Source organism: Laccaria bicolor, genomic scaffold, assembly GCF_000143565.1.
Source record: "Laccaria bicolor S238N-H82 LACBIscaffold_6 genomic scaffold, whole genome shotgun sequence".
Taxonomy (NCBI): Eukaryota; Fungi; Basidiomycota; class Agaricomycetes; order Agaricales; family Hydnangiaceae; genus Laccaria; species Laccaria bicolor.
The window spans coordinates 40,659-58,617 of record NW_001889877.1 but is presented as its reverse complement, the minus strand read 5'-3'; the positions used below and the strand labels follow the sequence as shown (position 1 = coordinate 58,617).

The window sequence follows — 17,959 nt, the reverse complement described above, 5'->3', positions numbered from 1 at the left end:
GAGGGTGCGGTGTCCAAGACCTTCCTCAAACTTGACATTTCGGGAGCGGATGATCTGGCCCGTCTCTGGGATCAAGATCCGGTAAACGCCTCGGCCCTCGATTCCGATCATTCTGCCCTTTTGCCCCCGTGCGGCTAATTTGCTTCCGCCCTTCTCAAAGGGGATGTGCACATATGCGATGCAACCCCAGACTCTGATATGTCCCACATCCTGTCTCTTCGCCGTCCACGTCTCTTCAGGGATTGTACCTGGATGTCGACTTGATGGCAACCGATTTTCAACGTAGTCAGCGAAAGCCCACGCCTCGGCCCACCATTTTGCCGATAAACCAGCGTCGATGAGCATTACTCGGACTGCACCAGTGGTAATTCCGATAGAGCGTTCAGCAGTGCCATTCGACGAAGATGAGTATGGAGCTGTTGGGACCATGATTAGGCCTGTCTCACGAAAGTATTCTGCCCACAGATTGCTCTTGAATTCTGGGGCGTTGTCAACTCTGACAAAAACCATGTGCATATCGGTGATCTTTTCACTTTCACCCCGATAGGTTTTCAACGCAGTCAGAGTCGTCTCGGATAAACGGTTGGCGAGGAAGTAGGTTTTTCGGTGGGCTGATCCACTATCATGGAATTTCATTCCGTATAGTGATCCACCATGAGATTTGACTCGAGACGGTCCCCAGATGTCGATATTGGTGAGTCTCAGTATTTTGTTTTCGACTTGGACATCGTCGTCGTATGGGCGTCGTTTCTGATTCCCGAGAATGCAGTCCTCACATTGTCCAATCACGTCCTCGGATGTAATTTCAAGGCCGTCAACGAGTTTCAAAGCTTGTTTCACCCTAGTGACCCCGAAATGGGCGAATCGGCGATGCCATGTAGCAAGGTCAGTAGGACTCCGAAGGGATTGGGCTGTGAGGGCGGTCGGGATGGTCATTGAGAAGGATCCGTTTACAAGGTATAGTCCATTCTTGAGAACTCCACCGAAAATCTCTGATTTTCCTTTATAGAAACGGACCTTTTGATCTCCGAATACAGCATGCCATCCCGCGACGTCCATTTTGCTGATGGATAAAAGGTTGGCGGTGATGTCTGGTGCGTGAAGGGCATCACGGAACGTTAAGGTATTTTCGACGTTATTGAAAACCACTTTGATTTCAACATCGCCCACCCCCAGAATCGAAAAACTGGCGCCTTCCTTCGACGACTGACCAGCCATCTTTTCCAAAGTCTTATAGGTCTTGAAGACGTCATGGTTTTTGAAGAAATGCGTGGTACATCCAGAATCCGCGAATGAGCACGACGAGATGGAGGGTAAGATTTTGCTAGCAGCTAAAGCAACCTTCTGAAGAACTGACTCGTTCTCCTCCAATAGTTTATTGACCTCGTCACTGAGGGTAGCCGATAACGCGAAATGTCCGCCGGCGTTTACTGCACCATCGATGGTCAAAGCGAAATTTGCTATAGGTGAAGCGGTCCGTTTTCCTTTCCACCACGCTGGGTATTGACCCTGCTTTCCGCCACCCATTTGGAAACAGTCATTGATCAAGTGACCAGTCTTTCCACATGTAGGGTTGGCGCATACGAGGTGGGATTTATTTGGGTTAGACGAACCCCCAGGTCTCGCTCGGAGGCCATGAACTTCAGCCTGGAGAGCGTGGACAGTCGCCTCTAGCGCTTTAACAGAGTCGAAGGCAGGGGTAGCGGTTGTTTTGGTTGTCTCAGATGCTCGGTTAGCGAGACGTTCCCCATGGGAGGTGAGTTTCATGATAATTTCGCTCAGATCCTCCTTATCGTATAGATTCGATATAATGGGGTCCCAGGACTCGGGGAAAGAGTCGAGGAGTTTTGTGATGAAGCGTACATCGGTGATTTCAGCACCGGCATCGTTAGCGGATTTTCGCAGTGCGCGCATTTTCTCGATATGGCCGTTTTCTCCTGCAACTTTCATTCCCTCTTCGAATTTGCAGTTTGCTAATGCCCTTTCCCTCATATTCCTAGCCCTATCGCTTGCGCCACCATACTGCTTGGCTAGCAGGGTCCAAGCCTCATGCGCTTTCCCATTTGGGTTAACTCCTGATCCAGCAATATCTATCAGATTGATCAAGATCGACGACATCGCGGAGCTCTCGCGGAGTTCGTACTCGAGCGCTAACGGAGTTGTGGAGAGTGCAGGGGTAGGACCTGATGGTTTATCGGCGACAGGCGCGGGTGATGATGTTTTCGGTTCAGTGGATGGGTTTTCTTCGTCTATTACCTCCTGGGGGACGACGATTTTGTTCTCCCAGTATTTAAGGTATCCTCGGGGTTTCCCATGAGCAATCATAAGTGTTTTCCAGCTCGCGAAGTTCTCATATCCACGGCAGTGTTGATCCTCGGGCAAGGAGAAAGGGATCGATGTATTGTGACTTCCAGACATGGTAATAAGTCTTGTATTGGGTCGATAGGGGATATGTGTGTAACCGGTATTCTTCTGAAGATTTAGGAGCGAGCGGGGCCCATAACCTGTTGGGATAAGACCGTAAGTAAGAGCTCAGGCGGTTACACGTATGGGTAAACGACTGTATAAGTCAATCTCTACCTGTTGGGATAAGACCGTAAGTAAGAGCTAAGGTAGAGATAAGTAAGTAATGTATCAGAAGAAATATAAGTAAAGGAATACACACCTCAGGCGGTTACACGTATGGGTAAACGACTGAGGTGCGAAGTACGGAAAGGAGCGAGAAAATTGTATATACGGAAGTAAAAGACGGTGTCAGTAAATAGGAGTAAAGAGAGAACATAGCGTAGGTTTCTGAACCTCAACATAAACGGTCACGTGCGTTACATAGCCTTGTAACCACGTTTATTGCCTTTTATTGGGTTTTTGTTTCATCAAAAACGGTTAAGAATTGAGAAAGATATAACCAAATCCATATTTTACCCGAGTCTCTAGGAGATGTAATTCAGTTTCAGTCATAGCTATGTCAAATCTTCATTAAATCTCTTGAAAATTGGTAGAATGACGGGTATTTATATGCTTTACTATTTTATATAACCCGTTTATTTTTCAGAGTAATAATGGTTGAGATACAAATGGTTTATATTGGTATAATAAATTATACGCAAAAAAACCGGTCTGGATCGGTCTGAACCGGTATCATGGACCGCAAAAGACCGGTCCTAGGTGGTTCGGTTCGGTTCCCTCAATATCTGGGTCGGTTCTGGACTGGTTGCGGTCCACGGTTGCGCGTTTTTGGGGCAAAAAACCGGACTGAACTGAACCTTTAAACACTATTTGTGGCCCATAGAATGAGAAACTGGCAAGAACAAGTTCGAACTCAGGGAGTTACTTGATGATTGAGCAGGAGTTACTTAATAGAGGTCTGTCGAATCATTGCAAAGAAGGATTTCGTTTATGATCCATTTGGACTTACCTGATGCGTGGGTTTTTAGATTGGGCCTGTTCTGAGTCAACTGTGATCGATTGATCTGCGAGCATTTTTTGGCGACATCTCGTAACATGCAAATGTTCTTGCTCAGAGTCATTGTTGTTCAATAGCAATGCCATTTTTGCCCCTCTTGACATTCCCACTATCGTTGTCGACTCAAATGGAACCAAAGCCGCCCCTCTCCTCCATCCAACCTTGACAACTAATAGGTCTAGTTTCTGTCTTTTGACGTTGCCGAACCTTATCAGCACTAACGTTGAGTCGATCTTATAAGTACGTCGGCGGTGCTTCGTCTCCCCTCTTCAATGACCTTGAGAAACAGAGAACAAGTACGCGGAAATGTTGGGTTACATCGATCCTTTCGTTCTTTTGGAGGTGATAGGGATGGAAAGGCTTCAAAAGCAGGTATATATTCTGGTGAGCATCACGCAGAATGTCACCAGTGTGGCAGTTCGACGCCATTCATTAATCAAAATGTCCAGATAGCTTACCTTCATGCTGCTATGCATGTCGAAAACGGCAAATTTGGCTTGGGTGCGGAGCTCATGTCATGATGTCCCCTTCGCCTGAGCTATGGCAGCCTTGATTTCCGAGGGTTTTCAGCTGCAATCCCAAGCCTGCAGGAAAGCTTGCAATTTCAATTACACTCCTTCCGCAGCTGATGAGCTTCCGAAACACTATCATCAAAGAACAATATGAGTAGGTTCTTCGAAATCGGCCAGGAACACACTTATATGCAAAATGAGACCAATATGTGGATCATATTTTGTGAGTGCAAAGCCTGTGGTTATTTTTAGTTCTTGTTTTACCGTTGCTATGTACTACTAACCAATGCGCAGTATAGGGCTCTGGAGGTGTTGGTCTGTCGTGTGAAGGAACGAAAATTATGTCTGCAAGCTTTGGCATCTGGCCAAGACTTTCCGTTTGGAGATTTTTTTCTGTGCGCAGTCAAGGTGTTCTTCAGGTCATTTCTTCAGATACAATTTCGTATAAAGGTTACTCAGTTTCTCACTCCATCCAACCCAGTTTTTTCTCTTCGTTTGAGCCTCATTCAATTAATCTCAGTCAAATGGCAGCCAACCGTTTCCTCATGCTCATTGCTTTCATGCTCTGCGCCATTCAACTCGCAAACGCTGGTCCTGTCCCCTGGCCATTGACCTCTTGTGACGCCCAGCAGGTGGTATGAAGCTTATTTCAATGCTGAACAATCTCTTACCTCTATGTCCTGCCGCCTTCCACCATCCCTTCCCCTGTGAACAGACCCGCACCAGTTCAACTCCTGTATCCTTATGCCTCAAAGTCTCCAGCTGATCCTGTGAAATCGGTAAGAAGGTTTTAACTTCACTCAACCTCCAATATCTGACCCAATGTTTGAAGTATCCTCCTCCAGCGAGCAGCCCTCCTGTTGGTCCAGCGCCAATGTACCCCTCACAGACCAATGTACCCAACGATCCGCCCAAAGGAGTCCCCACGCAAGGGTATCCTGCAGTTCCCATCGTCTTGTCTTCCCTTCCTGTCGGTGGCCCACCTGCCAAAGATCTCCTGCAAGATGACTGCGCCTCCAAGCAGCAGTACTTTACACTCCCACTGCTTGTCCAACGGACTCCAATGGACTTTCATCGGACCCTGCCATTTCTGATGGACTCAGTGGACAGTCCGTCGGAAGACCGTCAGAGTCCGTTGGACATGACTGGATTCCGCTGCAAGTCCAGGCAAAGTCCAGTGAAAGTCCACTCAAACTACTTAGAAGTAAGAAATGGTTGGACTGGCCGAAATTCTGTGTCCGTTGGACGTCTGCTGGACTTCCATCGGATTTCCAACGGACAGAGGCAGAAACCATCATAATTGCTAAGTTCTCAGTCTGCTGGACTTCCACTGGACTTCCAATGGACTTCTAAGCAAAAATGGCACAACTTCCAACAGACTTTCAGTGTCCAGTCTGCAATTCTTATAAGTAAATCTAAACAAGTCAGGCCCTGGTCAGACCTTATGCTGAATTCCTTAAGACATTGAGGTTTCAAAAAACAAAGTATATTTTATAACTACATAAATTTATTTTACTACATTCTATGTTACAGAGAAGGGGGAGGGTGTGGGGAGGGGGTGGTGATCAGAAAGGGAGGGGGGAAGGGACAAAAAGTGAGGGGGGAGGAACAGAAAGGGAGGGGGGAGGGAATGGTAAGCAGCAAGGGAGGAGGAGGAGGGAGTGGGGAGTGGTGAGCAGCAAGGGAAGAGGAAGTGGGGAGGGAATGGTGAGCAGCAAGGGAGGAGGGAGTGGGGAGCAGTAAGGGAGGAGGAGGGAGCAAGGGAGGGGGGAGGGAGTGGTGAGCAGCAAGGGAGGGGAGTAAGGGTGGTGGGAGGGAGTGGTGAGTAATGGTGAGGGGATGGAATGGTGAGTAATGGAGGGGGGAGGGGATGGTGGTGCTGGGCCCTCATCCTCATTCGCGCATGGTCATTGGCGCGCATCGTTGACGCATTATTGCGTCGCGTCGTGTCGGCGTCCTCGTGTCGCGTCGTGCCGTCCTCGCGTCGTGTCGTGTCGCCGTCCTTGCGTCGTGTCGTGTCGCCATCCTCGCATCGCCGTCATCGTGTCGCGTGTTTTGTCATCGTCCTCGCGTGTTGTGTCATTGTCGTCGTGTCGTTGTCGTTGTCGTTGTCGTGTCGTCGTCCGTCCTGTCGCCGTTGCGCATCGTTGTTGCCTTTCGTTCTCCTTGGGCGTTGTCGTCACCTCGTTGTTGTCTCATTGGCGGGCGTTGTCGACACGTCATCGTGTTGTTGTTGTTGTTGTGTTGTTGTGTTGTTGTGTTGTTGTGTTGTTGTGTTGTTGTGTTGTTGTGTTGTTGTGTTGTTGTGTTGTTGTGTTGTCCATGTCGCGTGTCGTTCACACATCATTGTGTCGTCGTCGTCGTGTCATCGTCGTCATCGGGTTGTCGTGTCGTCGTGTCGTCGTGTGGTCATGTCGTCGTCGTGTTGTTGTTGTTGTGTTGTTGTGTTGTTGTTGTGTTGTTGTCGTCATGTCGTCGTGCCATCCACGTCGTGTGTCGTGTCATCGTGGGTCGGTGGGCTGTCGTTGCTGGGGATGGATGTGGTTGAGGACAAGCGACGTGGGATCGTTGATGATGGCCAAATGATGCGTCGGCATTTGCCGATGACCGTTTTAGGAAAGCGGTCAAACAGTAGGTATGTATAGTACAAAGTACTTACTTATATTAAAGGCTCCTTGGTGCAGCTGGTTTAACATTGTGTTCCATATGCTTCAGATCCTAAGGTTGAGTGTTCAACTCCCCAATGTTGCATTTTTTTTATGTTATATATTAATAATAATAACAACAGTCTGTTGGAATTCCATTGGACTTCTGTTGGATTTGTCCACTGGAATTCCGTTGGCACTTGCTTGTCATTTCCAGTGGACTGGGTGCTAGTTTGCTGTTAGTCCATCGGAAGTCCGTCGGAAAAGTCCGATGGACTTTTCAGTCCGACCAAAAATGCTCGGAAAAGCTTCGGACATTCACCGGAAAATTTGCTGCATTTCAAAGCAGAAAAATATCTGTTCTGCATACCCTCAGTCCGACGGAGTCCGGCCGGAGTCCGCTCGGAAAAGCAGTGGCAGCGTAAAGACCTCCCAAGCAGCCTGGTGGATCCAGTCCACCCAAAGGTGGTCTGGTAACAAACAAGTCACCTCAAGATGCTCATCCATCCAATTATCTTGTTGGACCTGGTGATCACCATGTGGTAAAAAATCTAACACTGTGATTTTTTCGCAATATATTAATTCTGTCGCTCCGCTTCCAGCTTCCTCCAGTATATAGTGCTCCAGGAGGACCTATTGCGCCATCGTCTATTCCTCCTGTCAATGGTCCTGCACCTACTGGTGCTCAAGGAGTTCCTGCACCATACTCTCAGCCACCCACTGGCAGCAATGTGCCAGGAGGACCTCTTCCTCCTCCAGCATCATCATCTCTCCCCCCCGTCAATGGTCCTGCGCCTACTGGAGCTATAGGAGGACCTGCGCCATACTCTCCGCTACCCACCAACAGCAACGCCCCAACTGATCCTAAAACTCAGGGAGGACCTGTCACTCCTCCCGCGTCATTGACTATCTCTATTGTCAACAGTCCTGCACCCACTGGAGCTCAAGGAGGTCCCACAACATACTCTCAACCACCCACTGGCGGCAACGCACTAGGAGGGCCTCTTCCTCCTCTGGCATCATCGTCTCTCCCTCCCATCAATGGTCCTGCGCCTACTGGAATTCAGGGAGGTCCTGTGACATCTTCGCCACCCACTGGCAGTAACACCCCAACTGATCCTAAATTTCAGGGAGGACCTGTCGCTCCTCCCGCATCATTGAATGTCCCTCGTCCTGCACCTATTGGAGCTCAACGAGGTCCCATCCTCGTCTCTCCCTCCCGTCAATGGTCCTGCACCTACTGGAACTCAGGGAGGTCCTGCGACATCTCCCCCACCCACTGGCAGCAATGCTCCGACTGATCCTAAAATTCAGGGAGGACCTGTCACTCCTCCTGCGTCATTGACCGTCCCTCTTGTCAACGGTCCTGCACCCACTGGAGCTCAAGGCGGTCCCACAACATACTCTTCCCCATTGACTAATGGCACAGTTGCTCCCGCACCGAATTACTCTGCAGGACCCGCCATTCCTTCCGTCGCTCCTACCATTCCACATAGTGCTTGAAAGTCCAGTCCAGTCCGGTTTTTTGACCCAAAACAAAAAGACCGAGACCTAGACCGGTCCACACAATTCCTAAAACCTCAAAAGACCGGACCAGGACCGGAAAAGACCAAGACTGCAGTCTTTTTCAGTCTTTGGACCAGTCTTGGTCCAAACTGGTTACAACCAGTTCAAGACCGGTTTTTCAGCTAAATATGCCATAAATTTTGCAATTGTGAGTCGGTAATTTTATTAACATTCTTCGTAGCTTTTAAACGAGTGCAAGAACGTTAAATTGCGTTGAGACTTGATGTATATACAAAAATACTAAGGTACATCTGCTATTTTCATGAAATATTTTACAGTTTTTTATGTATCTTTGTCAGTTTTTATCATAAAAATATGATCTTAGGTGCGTTTTGAAGGGCTATTATGTAGGTACAAAAGGCCGGTCTTAACCGACAAGACCGGTCCATGTTAACCGGTTTTTTTGCGGTCTTGTGATCTCAAATCTGAAAGACCAAGACTGCAGGTCCGGTCTTTTGCAGTCTTGGTCCAGTCCAGTTGCAGTCTTTTTGCAGTCTTGGGACTGGACTTCCAAGCACTAGTTCCACAGGGCAACAACACCCCTTCCATGTCCCCAGCGGGATCAGTTGTTAAAGGGACAGGTGTTCCACAGGAGGAGGTGTGAAGGCTTCGATGTCTTCAATTTTTTTCCTTGATTCTCACATTTTTTTTTCAGTGCACTTCTACGCTTCCTCCCAAGGGTCCCGCTCCAGCTGCTACTCCATCAGTTTTTTATTCCTTACTTTCTAAGCGCTTTCTGACGTGGCTTTTCGAACAGATCTACGTATACGTATTGAACATGAACGTGTTGAACATTGATCTCTCCAGCTCCGAATTGTAGTCACACTGTCATTATAGCTTCATCTTGGACATTCTTATTTCTTCACCCCACATCTGTTTACGGCTATTAATGACTCTGAAAGAATATATATTGTTTGAATTCATATCATCCGTTCGATGTAGAAGACCAGTGCACAGATAATTCGTCAGGTGTATACGGAGAAATTCCCTCGAGTGCCAATGAAACCGATTTCCATCATTATTAATAATTGTCTCGCTTACCTGCGGCCTTGATGGCTATGTTCCTTTGGTTACCAAGTGCCTCAAGTAAAAGAGAACACACTGGAAAAGCAATGTGAAAAGTTTGAACTTAGGCATCAGCACTGAGTCTTGTAACCGACTTAGTATGTGTGAAGTCTTCACGATGTTGCGTTTACTCAGTATCACGTCCCTTTCTCTTTAAGCTCAACGTGGCCACATGGACGGTCTTGGTACAAACCTACCCCGAGTCTGCTTTAAGCTGATTTTCGACATCCTGCAAAAAGGTTGTTGTTTGCGGAACTTCAAAATGTTGATGACTTGCAGCAAGCCCCATTGCTCGTGACAAGCATGAGAACGGCCTCATTCCGAATCCCTTGACAAAACACCTAGACAGCAACATCTTCCTCCTCAAAATCTCAACGCCCCCGGCAGGCCCATTTCCTTTCACTACCCTCCAATAAGGTCCCCATGGTACCCCATGCACCCGCACGCATCCAGCAAGTGCCGCATCCATCAGACCACTCCCTCAGCACTCACAAAAACCACACACAAACCCCACCTCCCTCAGCAAATCTCGTAACAGGCCTGATCATTACACACAAATGACAGGTCAACGTTAACGTTAAAACACTGTTGCCAGCTTGATGCAGACGTTTGTCTGGATAAAGTCAGGGTCACAGGTGCAGGTAGGCTCTGTGGCTTACAACCCCTTCCCCCCAGAAATATGGCAGACCTATGACGCCATCGACACGTGAAGCCGTCCAGCCTGCCACTCCTCCAGCTCTAAAAAACCATGCTGCATGCTAGTCCCACAACGCCTGCGAGACCTATGATGCCCGTTCTCTGGCTTGAAGGGGACATGATCTGTGATGCAGGGATTGAATTGATTGTCCATTTGCGAGGGTGTGAGGATGTTGAAGCCTGCTAGGAAGAAGGGGAAGGTACGGTCTGTGGAGAATGGGGTCGATGATGGTGCGGAGAGTCCCAACATCATCACCATGGAAAGCAGCCCGCTGATGGTCTTGCTGCATCTTCTGAGGATGTGAGGAGGGCGGGGTTGGAGAGGGAAAGAGAGAAGGAGAAAGAGAAGTAGAGGATGCCACCCAGGAGCGTGAGGATGCTGAAGAGTCACCAGTTTCATCAAACAAGATGAATCCTACGGCTCCTATTATACGACAAGGTGGTGAGGAACCTCTCGGAGTACATCAATTTGGGGTCGGAACGAACCAGAACCACTGCCGCTGTCACTTGATGTATGCATTCGTATTACTACTACATGACCAAGCTGATGTTCCCTGCTGCGTTCAGGACTCCAGTGACTACATGCAAGGAGTGTTAATCCCACCACACGGGTGCACCTGAGAAGCCAACATGTACATCCACATCCACCCGATCAATGGCAATCCCTCCCTGTACCATGCCATGTGAAGCCTCGTTGCCTCAACCTGTGGAGAATTTGCTACTTCGACTTCACACTCAAGCTGAGAAGGAGGCAAGCATAACTAGAACGAAACCTCCCTACGCACCTGTTCCCATCCCCCCTTCTTCCACTTCTGCTTCTGCATCTAGGTCAACAATAAAAGACGGCTCCAACAATACTTTCCATTCCTCCACTGATTCCTACCGGAATCCGCGGATTCCGGAGATTCCGGCCGGATTCCAGGAATTCCAGTAGGAATCCAGGAATTCCGGTAGGAATGGACAGGAATCAACAGAAATTGAATACTAGGACTTCTGGTTAATTAAGTTTGGACCCTGAATCACCTTATTTAGGTCAGACAAATAGAAGTGTAGCACTAAATCATTTACTAAACCAAGGCATAAGGCATATGACTAGTTACTTACTACTGCATCAAGACTAGTTACTTACTAATACATCACTTTTCCAATTTTCATTTTCATGGGTTTATTTATTTCAATCAGATTCAGAGACATTAGATTCTGCATGTTGTTCATCCAAACCCAAGTCTTCATCATCACCATTAATCTCCTGAGACTTTGCTTTGCGTTTCTGTTGAGTGAGGACATGCTTTGTGTGATAAAACAACATTGCATGTAAAAACCAGTTGAAATTTCCAGGTTTCATGTGTTTGAGAATTGGCTCAAATCCACCAAGCCATGCATTCAATTGTTCACATACTTGGGTATTGAATGCTCGCTTAGCATGTGGATGACCATTGTCATCAAATTCAATTATGACAAGGTTTGGAGCTGAACCATCACCAGGAGAAGGATTGCAATATGTTCGGCAAAGAAAATCAGTTACACGATGGGTAATATAGTGGAAAGTATCAACAATAAATCTTGTTGTGTGTTTCCATATTGCATCCCAACTTCCATTGCTAACAGCAGTTCGAAAAACTTGACATGCTTTGTCAATACAGATATAGTCAGGGCGAGATTCTGGGGTTGGATAAACAGCCTCTAAAAAGCGCAAAATATTTGTTGTTGACTCAGACCTATCAAACTTTGTCCATGCAATTACAACACCACATGGTGCACAAATGGTTTCCACACAGTAGAATCTTGCTGGACTAAAATAGTTAGGAGGTAAAGGTGGTTCCTCATTAGCATCATCATGGCGCTGTGGGTTTGGTCCTCTTCTTTGTGGATTCCAAGGTTGAGCTTCCCCAGGCCTTTGTAACATTCTCCGAATACCTGAACGAGTTTGACGAGTTTGATATTTTGTAAATTTTCGCCACTCTGCCTGATGTCCTTCACATGCAGAGGTGTCTCCAAATCTGTTGTTTGTACAGTCACGTACAAGGCATCGGGACCCATATTCTTCATTGTGCACATCACACAATGAGGCACCACGAGAATTTGAAAGATCATTTACACAATCATCAATTGCACAATGCTATAAATGTCAAGTTAGTAATTATTATAGTCAGAATAACCTTGAAATGATTCACCGTTGGTCCCATAACAACTCCATCAAGTACAACCATTGTGACATTTCTTTTGTCAACATCCATATCATCATCAGAGTTATCCTGAGAAGTAGGAGATGCTGGGTGTGGTTGTGGTGGAACTCTGTTATCTTCTGCCAAGGGTGGTACAGCTTGATTTTCATCAACTCCCACTACAGCTGCAGGATCATTCATAACAGCATCACTAGCTTTTTTATATGGCTGACTACATTCACTGCATGCATGCTGATCTGCTGCTCTAATAATTCCCTGTTCCCCTAAAAGATCAAATGCCTGTGTGGTGACTTCTGTTATGTTCAAAGGATCATTGAGTTCTAGGTCAATCTTGGATTCTGCTGCAATTGTGCGCAAAGAATCTTGTACAAAGGCCTGCCAAATGTGAGCACGGGATAGATTTGTTGACTTTGTTCCATAGGTAACATTCCAATATTGTGAATATGCAGAAGCAGAGCCATGGAAGCTATACATTGCATTGATAACAGAGCTTGAAAACAATCGATCCACCCAGAGATTACTGCCAATTTTCAGATACTTTGCTGAGTTGAGGTAAACTCGCTTTGGTTGCTTAGCTCCATCAAACTCATGAAAAAAGTGTTCATGATCTGCAGAATAAGATGTTTCACAATCTGGACATTTTGCTGTCAAAACTGAAACCTTTTTATAGATTTTGTGATCTTTAATCAATGTCACTGAGGGTATGTCACATTTCTGTGTGGCTTGCACCAGTGATCTGGGCTTACATGTTGCTGTTCCACACACTAGTGATCCAGGACATATCATATGAACAGGCTGAATAACTTTCTGGGAAACAGGAAGCAGCTTTCCCATGTAAGCATCTTGGTCATCATATGGAGTTAAATTCAAATTGACAGCCATATCATTCAGCTTTCCTGCAACCAGCTTGACCTTGGCCTGGGAGGTTGAATCATCTTCATCTTCATCATTATATAAAGAAATAGCTGTGGAGCCCAATTGATCAATTAATGCCCTAGCTAAAGCAATCATCCATCCAGTGGTCTGAGTCTTGTTTTCACCTTGGAATTCTGGGTGTTGTTGTCGAAAATGGAGATTCAACAAGTCTACATTTTCTGTAATTGTGAACAAAAGGGTCAAGACAGTTGCCAAAGAGATGTTAGATCCAAAGGTTGATTCAATAATTTGATTAAATGCAGAAAAAGATATATCTGGGAATGGGGTTTCAGTTCGTGCACCATGCGCTAATGATGCCATCTGAAACCATATCAAAAGCCAGATTATAATCCAATGTTGACTCAATACAGAGAGAGTCATAAGACCAAAGTGAGTCAACCAAGAAAGAGCTACAAGAAAAGTCCAAGTCCAAACAGAGCTACAATTACAAAATTTCACAATTTACATATCAAAGTAATGGTTCATAGGATAGAAACTTACACAGGTGAATTCTTCTTCGACTTTGCCTTTGCCTTCAACTTCAACTTCGACTTTTTCCCTCCAGATGACTCATCTGATTCCTCCGAAGACACCTTCCTCTCCTTCTTCCTTTTCTCCTGTTTACCACCTGACTTCTTTCCAGCACCTGAGCTAGTAGCAGCCGACCTCTTTCCCTTCGCCGCATCTTTTCTTTTGAGCCATTCTGCCAAGTCCACAATAGTGTAATGATCAGGATCTTTGGTCTCAGCCCAAACTTCCGAATCAGATTCAGCATCTGAGCTGGCATCAAGCCATGCTTTCATCTGTGGATAATTTTGGGCACGGCTGAATAATGCCTTCCAGCTGGAGTAAAATTGACTTTTTGCGATGAAGATATTCACCAAGTCAACAAAGACAGGAAACCAGTGTTCAAGACCATGTTCAGTAAGATGGTCAGCCCACTCTTGGCTAGATCGTAAACCCTGCATGGCTTTGGATGCATTTATCAATGTCTTGTACTTCAGATAAGTGTTGCGAAGGGTAGGAGTGAGTGAATGCAGATCCATAGAGATGTTCAAGAATGTAAAAAGTGCTTCCTTTTGAATGGTAGTCAGGGTAGATGGACCCTCAGAAGCTACTCGGCCACTCGATTGGCCAGATATCAACAAAGACTGACGAACTGCAGCAGGCAAGGAAGGAGAACGAGACGACCTAGAACGAGACTTTGACAAAGAACTGGAGTGATGGGAGAGAAAAGATGGGGGAATAGCTGAAGCAACCTCAGGATCAGATTCCTAGTGCATATTAACAAAGCAGATAATATAAATACTATAACAGAACTTACAAGAAAAATAGTTAGAGTTGGCCCAAATTCAGTTTTTTGCCACAAGTGAACCACTGAATCTTGAAATGCCAAAGCATCCCTAAATCTACCCTTGACTATCCATTTGCGTTTCTGCTGATCCAAAATATATACACGATCATTGTTATCTGAGAAGATAATCAAAATTTAGATTTTAAATTGTATTTGAAGTGCTTACCAGACATTGGAGAATAATACTTTGCAACATGTTGAAGAAGGGGTGCCAAAGCCCCTTCAAATGGAATTGTTACTGCAATGACAGCTGCTTCATCAATATCTATGGTGGTTGGGCGGGTATCAGAAGGGAATAAGTTGACAGTGCCCTCAATATCAATAGAAATGTCATCCCCAGCTGGATCAAAATCCCCTATGTTTGGGGCATTTCCCAGAGCCTTGCCACGGATAGTGGCTCCATATGGTTTAGATGCTCCACTAGATCTAACTAATTGAGAACCACTAGAACTTCCAATAGCCTTAACATTGCGGGCCCGGCCACGCTGAGATGACTGTCCATGAGGAGGACTGTGCATTTTCACATCCAAAATACTATCATCAGAAGCATCAGCAGTAGCAGTGATAGGTTCACTGGGCTGAGTTCACTTAGCTCTAGAAGGTGGACCTATGCGAACAGTAGCAGACGTAATCTTGGCACTCTGGCCACCAGTATCATTATCAGAGTCAGAGTCACTATGATCCCCACTGTCAGCCTGAGACCCAGAATTATCACTAGCATCGTCATTGTCAGAGCTTGTATCAATCTTTGCAGCAGTCAGCTTAGGTTCACGATCAACACAAGTACGACTGCTAGAAACAGTAGGTCGAGGAGGCAGCACAGAACCAACATGTGAACGAGCAGGACGTTCAGGGGGTGCCACAGAGGTGCCTGCAGCAAGTAACTTTCGCTCAATTCTGTAAACCAATTATCCCATGAGTTATAAATTATCAAAAAAATAAAAAAACAATAAAACAAGAGAAATTAAAATACACACGGCTGAAGATGAGCAGGAGTGCCCTTAGCATTCTCAGTTTTGTCTTCATGCTGACGATCAGCCCATGTCTTTCTACTGGATGTGGTGAGGGTGTTTAAAGAGACAAAGCTGAGAAAAATGAAATAAATACCTCTTTTTCCCCTTGGCCCCTGTTTTCTTCCCCTTCTTCGAGTTCCCCTTCTTCCCTCCTTTCTCTGCATCATTTGACTCCTCTACAGCAATGGCAACATCATCAATGTCCTCATCACCATCATTCCCAACAGTCTTGTTGCATTTGGTAGCTGACTCATCAGCATTGGATTGTTGTCGCTTCCGGCTGGTGGACTTGGGTTTGGCAGGCACAACAGGAAGTGCAGTAGTACGGTTGGCAGCTCGTTGGTCACGGGCACTCATAGTTGGTGGTGGAGATGGAGGCATGGTGGTGGTTGGGAAGCAAGAGAAAAAGACGCCAACGTGGGTCTAGGGTTCAGAGGTTTCTCCGACAGTAAACAACCAAACAAATAAATAGGGTCCAGACAAGTCTGGACCCTCATACATTGAGAAAATACATAGGGAGACAACGGCGAACGACAACATTTGTTGTCATTCGTCGTTGGCCACGTTGACAGCGGCGTGGCACCAGAGGTAAAAAATGGAACAGACTACAACTAATTAGACTAAGTTAAAGTCACGTAGACGACATGGCATCTGGAAGACTTATCAGAAAACAAATGAATGAAGAGGGAGGGCCCCATGCTCACCAAAAATAAATGATGATGACGAATGTCACCATTCGTCGTCTAGTTGCCACGTCGCATAGGCGACGTGACAACTGAAAACTGAATGGTGGCACAGGCGTGTCGTTCTTGCGAGCTTGGGGCGTGGGATGGCCGCTCGGAACCATGGGTTGTATTGGTGAACATGGCGGGGTCGAGGCGGGGTCCATGCTCAATGAAATGGAGAACAACGGCGAATGACGACAGGCATCATTCGCCGTTTGGTTGCCACGTCGCTGCGGGCGGCGTGGCACCTGAAATGTGTATTAGAGACTAATGGGGTGGGCGTCGTAGATGACTTACCTAGGGTGTTGCTCATGGTTCACTGTCTGGTTGCCACATCGTTGACGACGACGTGGCATTTGGGCTATGTGTCAGAAAAGGAGAGGGGTGGAGATGGGTATGTAGTACTCACCTGTTTGGTATAAAATAGACGACGACGAGGTCGTCGTCGTCGTCGTTTGCATCACCTGCTTGCCCCATCTCACCGTCGTTCGCTTCGCCTGGTTCGTGGGCGCATCGGCGTGGTCGTTGAATTGCGTGGGTGCTCGTTTACCAGGTGACGTGGCGTTGCGAGCCAGCGCCATGCCGTTTTCGTGTTGTTCTTGCTGCGTTGGTGTGTGGGCGTTGGTTCTCGTTTCATCGCGTGGGCGCTCGTTTGCTGTGTGGTGTAGTGGTCGTTGGGCGGTGGGCGACGAACGTAGATGGTGGTGGTGCGTGGTTCAGAGCGTGGGCGCTCGGTTGTTGTGTGACGTGGCGCTGTCATGTCGTCCTTGCTGCGTTGCGACGTGTGGTTGTTGTTGAGAGCGGTGGGTGACGAAGGTGGATAGCGGTGGGTGACGACGGTGGATAGCGGTGGGTGACGACGGTGGATAGCGGTGGGTGACGACGGTGGATAGCGGTGGGTGACGATGGTGGATAGTGGTGGCGGGGGGGTGGATTGACGTGAATGATGGTGGGGGGAGAGGAGTAAGAAAGGAATAGGGTTGAGGGTTGTTGACAACGCCCAAATCGAGTCTCGGCAAATGCCGACGCTTGACTTGTGTGGGCGTTGTCAGTGTTCCATCAACGGATTCCGAAAGACTACAAAAGTCAATAGAAACATCGGAATAGACTACAAAGTCAATAGATAGACTACAAACACTATAAAAGACTACAAAAGTCACTACAAAACATCGGAATAGACTACAAAGTTAATAGATAGACTACAAACACTATAAAAGACTACAAAAGTCACTACAAAACATCGGAATAGACTACAAAGTTAATAGATAGACTACAAACACTATAAAAGACTACAAAAGTCACAACAAAACATCGGAATAGACTACAAAGTCAATACAAATCAACCATATCTCCCGGAAAACCCCCCAAATCCACCCCCCCTTGGCAGTACCCTCCAAAAGGGCGATGTTATGCTTCTCCACTATACCCCACGCACCCACCCATGAATTTACAGACCGATCCGACGTGAAAAATTTAGATCGCGATATAGTGGACACCTATCTTCACGCCTCGCGTGAAATGGGCACAACGCGACCAAACAAGTGAGGTTTCCATATACATGGGAGAAAGCAAGATTGGAACGTGCTCAACAGGTGTTTACACACCTGTTTTTGACGCTTTTCATTCTGTTTTTCAACCTGGATGAAATACTTGAGTACTGTGTCGGGTCAGATGGGTTTTTGGTTTGAACGCGAAGTCCTCCCTATGGATGAACACTGATAGCTTCTTAATGAAGTGATCGATTCCCTAAGGTTGAAGTCAGTAGCCAGTAGAGTTGAAACCTTTCTTAGCTTGAAAGTGAAGGTTCCTCGGTTGCGGC

The 17,959-nt window shown here is 46.7% G+C and overlaps 5 protein-coding genes across 5 annotated transcripts; 2 read left to right on the top strand and 3 right to left on the bottom strand.

Annotated features, from left to right (window-relative positions):
- Window positions 1–3,138: 3,138 nt before the first annotated feature.
- Window positions 3,139–3,527, bottom strand: LACBIDRAFT_315324 (uncharacterized protein; the record flags this gene model as incomplete). The annotated part of the gene is made up of 2 exons (XM_001877950.1): window positions 3,139–3,272; window positions 3,416–3,527. 2 exons carry the CDS (start codon window positions 3,525–3,527, stop codon window positions 3,139–3,141), a joined length of 246 nt encoding a protein of 81 aa, XP_001877985.1.
- Window positions 3,528–4,171: 644 nt separating this feature from the next.
- LACBIDRAFT_324514 (uncharacterized protein) lies at window positions 4,172–5,275 on the top strand (the record flags this gene model as incomplete). The annotated part of the gene is made up of 4 exons (XM_001878305.1): window positions 4,172–4,198; window positions 4,270–4,370; window positions 4,496–4,610; window positions 4,808–5,275. 4 exons carry the CDS (start codon window positions 4,172–4,174, stop codon window positions 5,273–5,275), a joined length of 711 nt encoding a protein of 236 aa, XP_001878340.1.
- A 1,640-nt stretch (window positions 5,276–6,915) lies between these two features.
- Window positions 6,916–9,006, top strand: LACBIDRAFT_324513 (uncharacterized protein; the record flags this gene model as incomplete). Its single annotated transcript, XM_001878304.1, has 8 exons — window positions 6,916–7,093; window positions 7,233–7,783; window positions 7,809–8,115; window positions 8,252–8,334; window positions 8,368–8,388; window positions 8,512–8,533; window positions 8,681–8,784; window positions 8,842–9,006. 8 exons carry the CDS (start codon window positions 6,916–6,918, stop codon window positions 9,004–9,006), a joined length of 1,431 nt encoding a protein of 476 aa, XP_001878339.1.
- A 2,115-nt stretch (window positions 9,007–11,121) lies between these two features.
- LACBIDRAFT_315322 (uncharacterized protein) lies at window positions 11,122–15,796 on the bottom strand (the record flags this gene model as incomplete). The annotated part of the gene is made up of 8 exons (XM_001877949.1): window positions 11,122–12,066; window positions 12,122–13,487; window positions 13,550–14,322; window positions 14,373–14,518; window positions 14,569–14,936; window positions 14,991–15,299; window positions 15,380–15,454; window positions 15,510–15,796. 8 exons carry the CDS (start codon window positions 15,794–15,796, stop codon window positions 11,122–11,124), a joined length of 4,269 nt encoding a protein of 1,422 aa, XP_001877984.1.
- Window positions 15,797–16,306: 510 nt separating this feature from the next.
- Window positions 16,307–17,583, bottom strand: LACBIDRAFT_324511 (uncharacterized protein; the record flags this gene model as incomplete). Its single annotated transcript, XM_001877948.1, has 6 exons — window positions 16,307–16,388; window positions 16,438–16,501; window positions 16,550–16,742; window positions 16,835–17,173; window positions 17,277–17,319; window positions 17,576–17,583. The coding sequence occupies 6 exons, from the start codon at window positions 17,581–17,583 to the stop codon at window positions 16,307–16,309; spliced, it is 729 nt and encodes a 242-aa protein (XP_001877983.1).
- Between the last annotated feature and the right edge of the window lie 376 nt (window positions 17,584–17,959).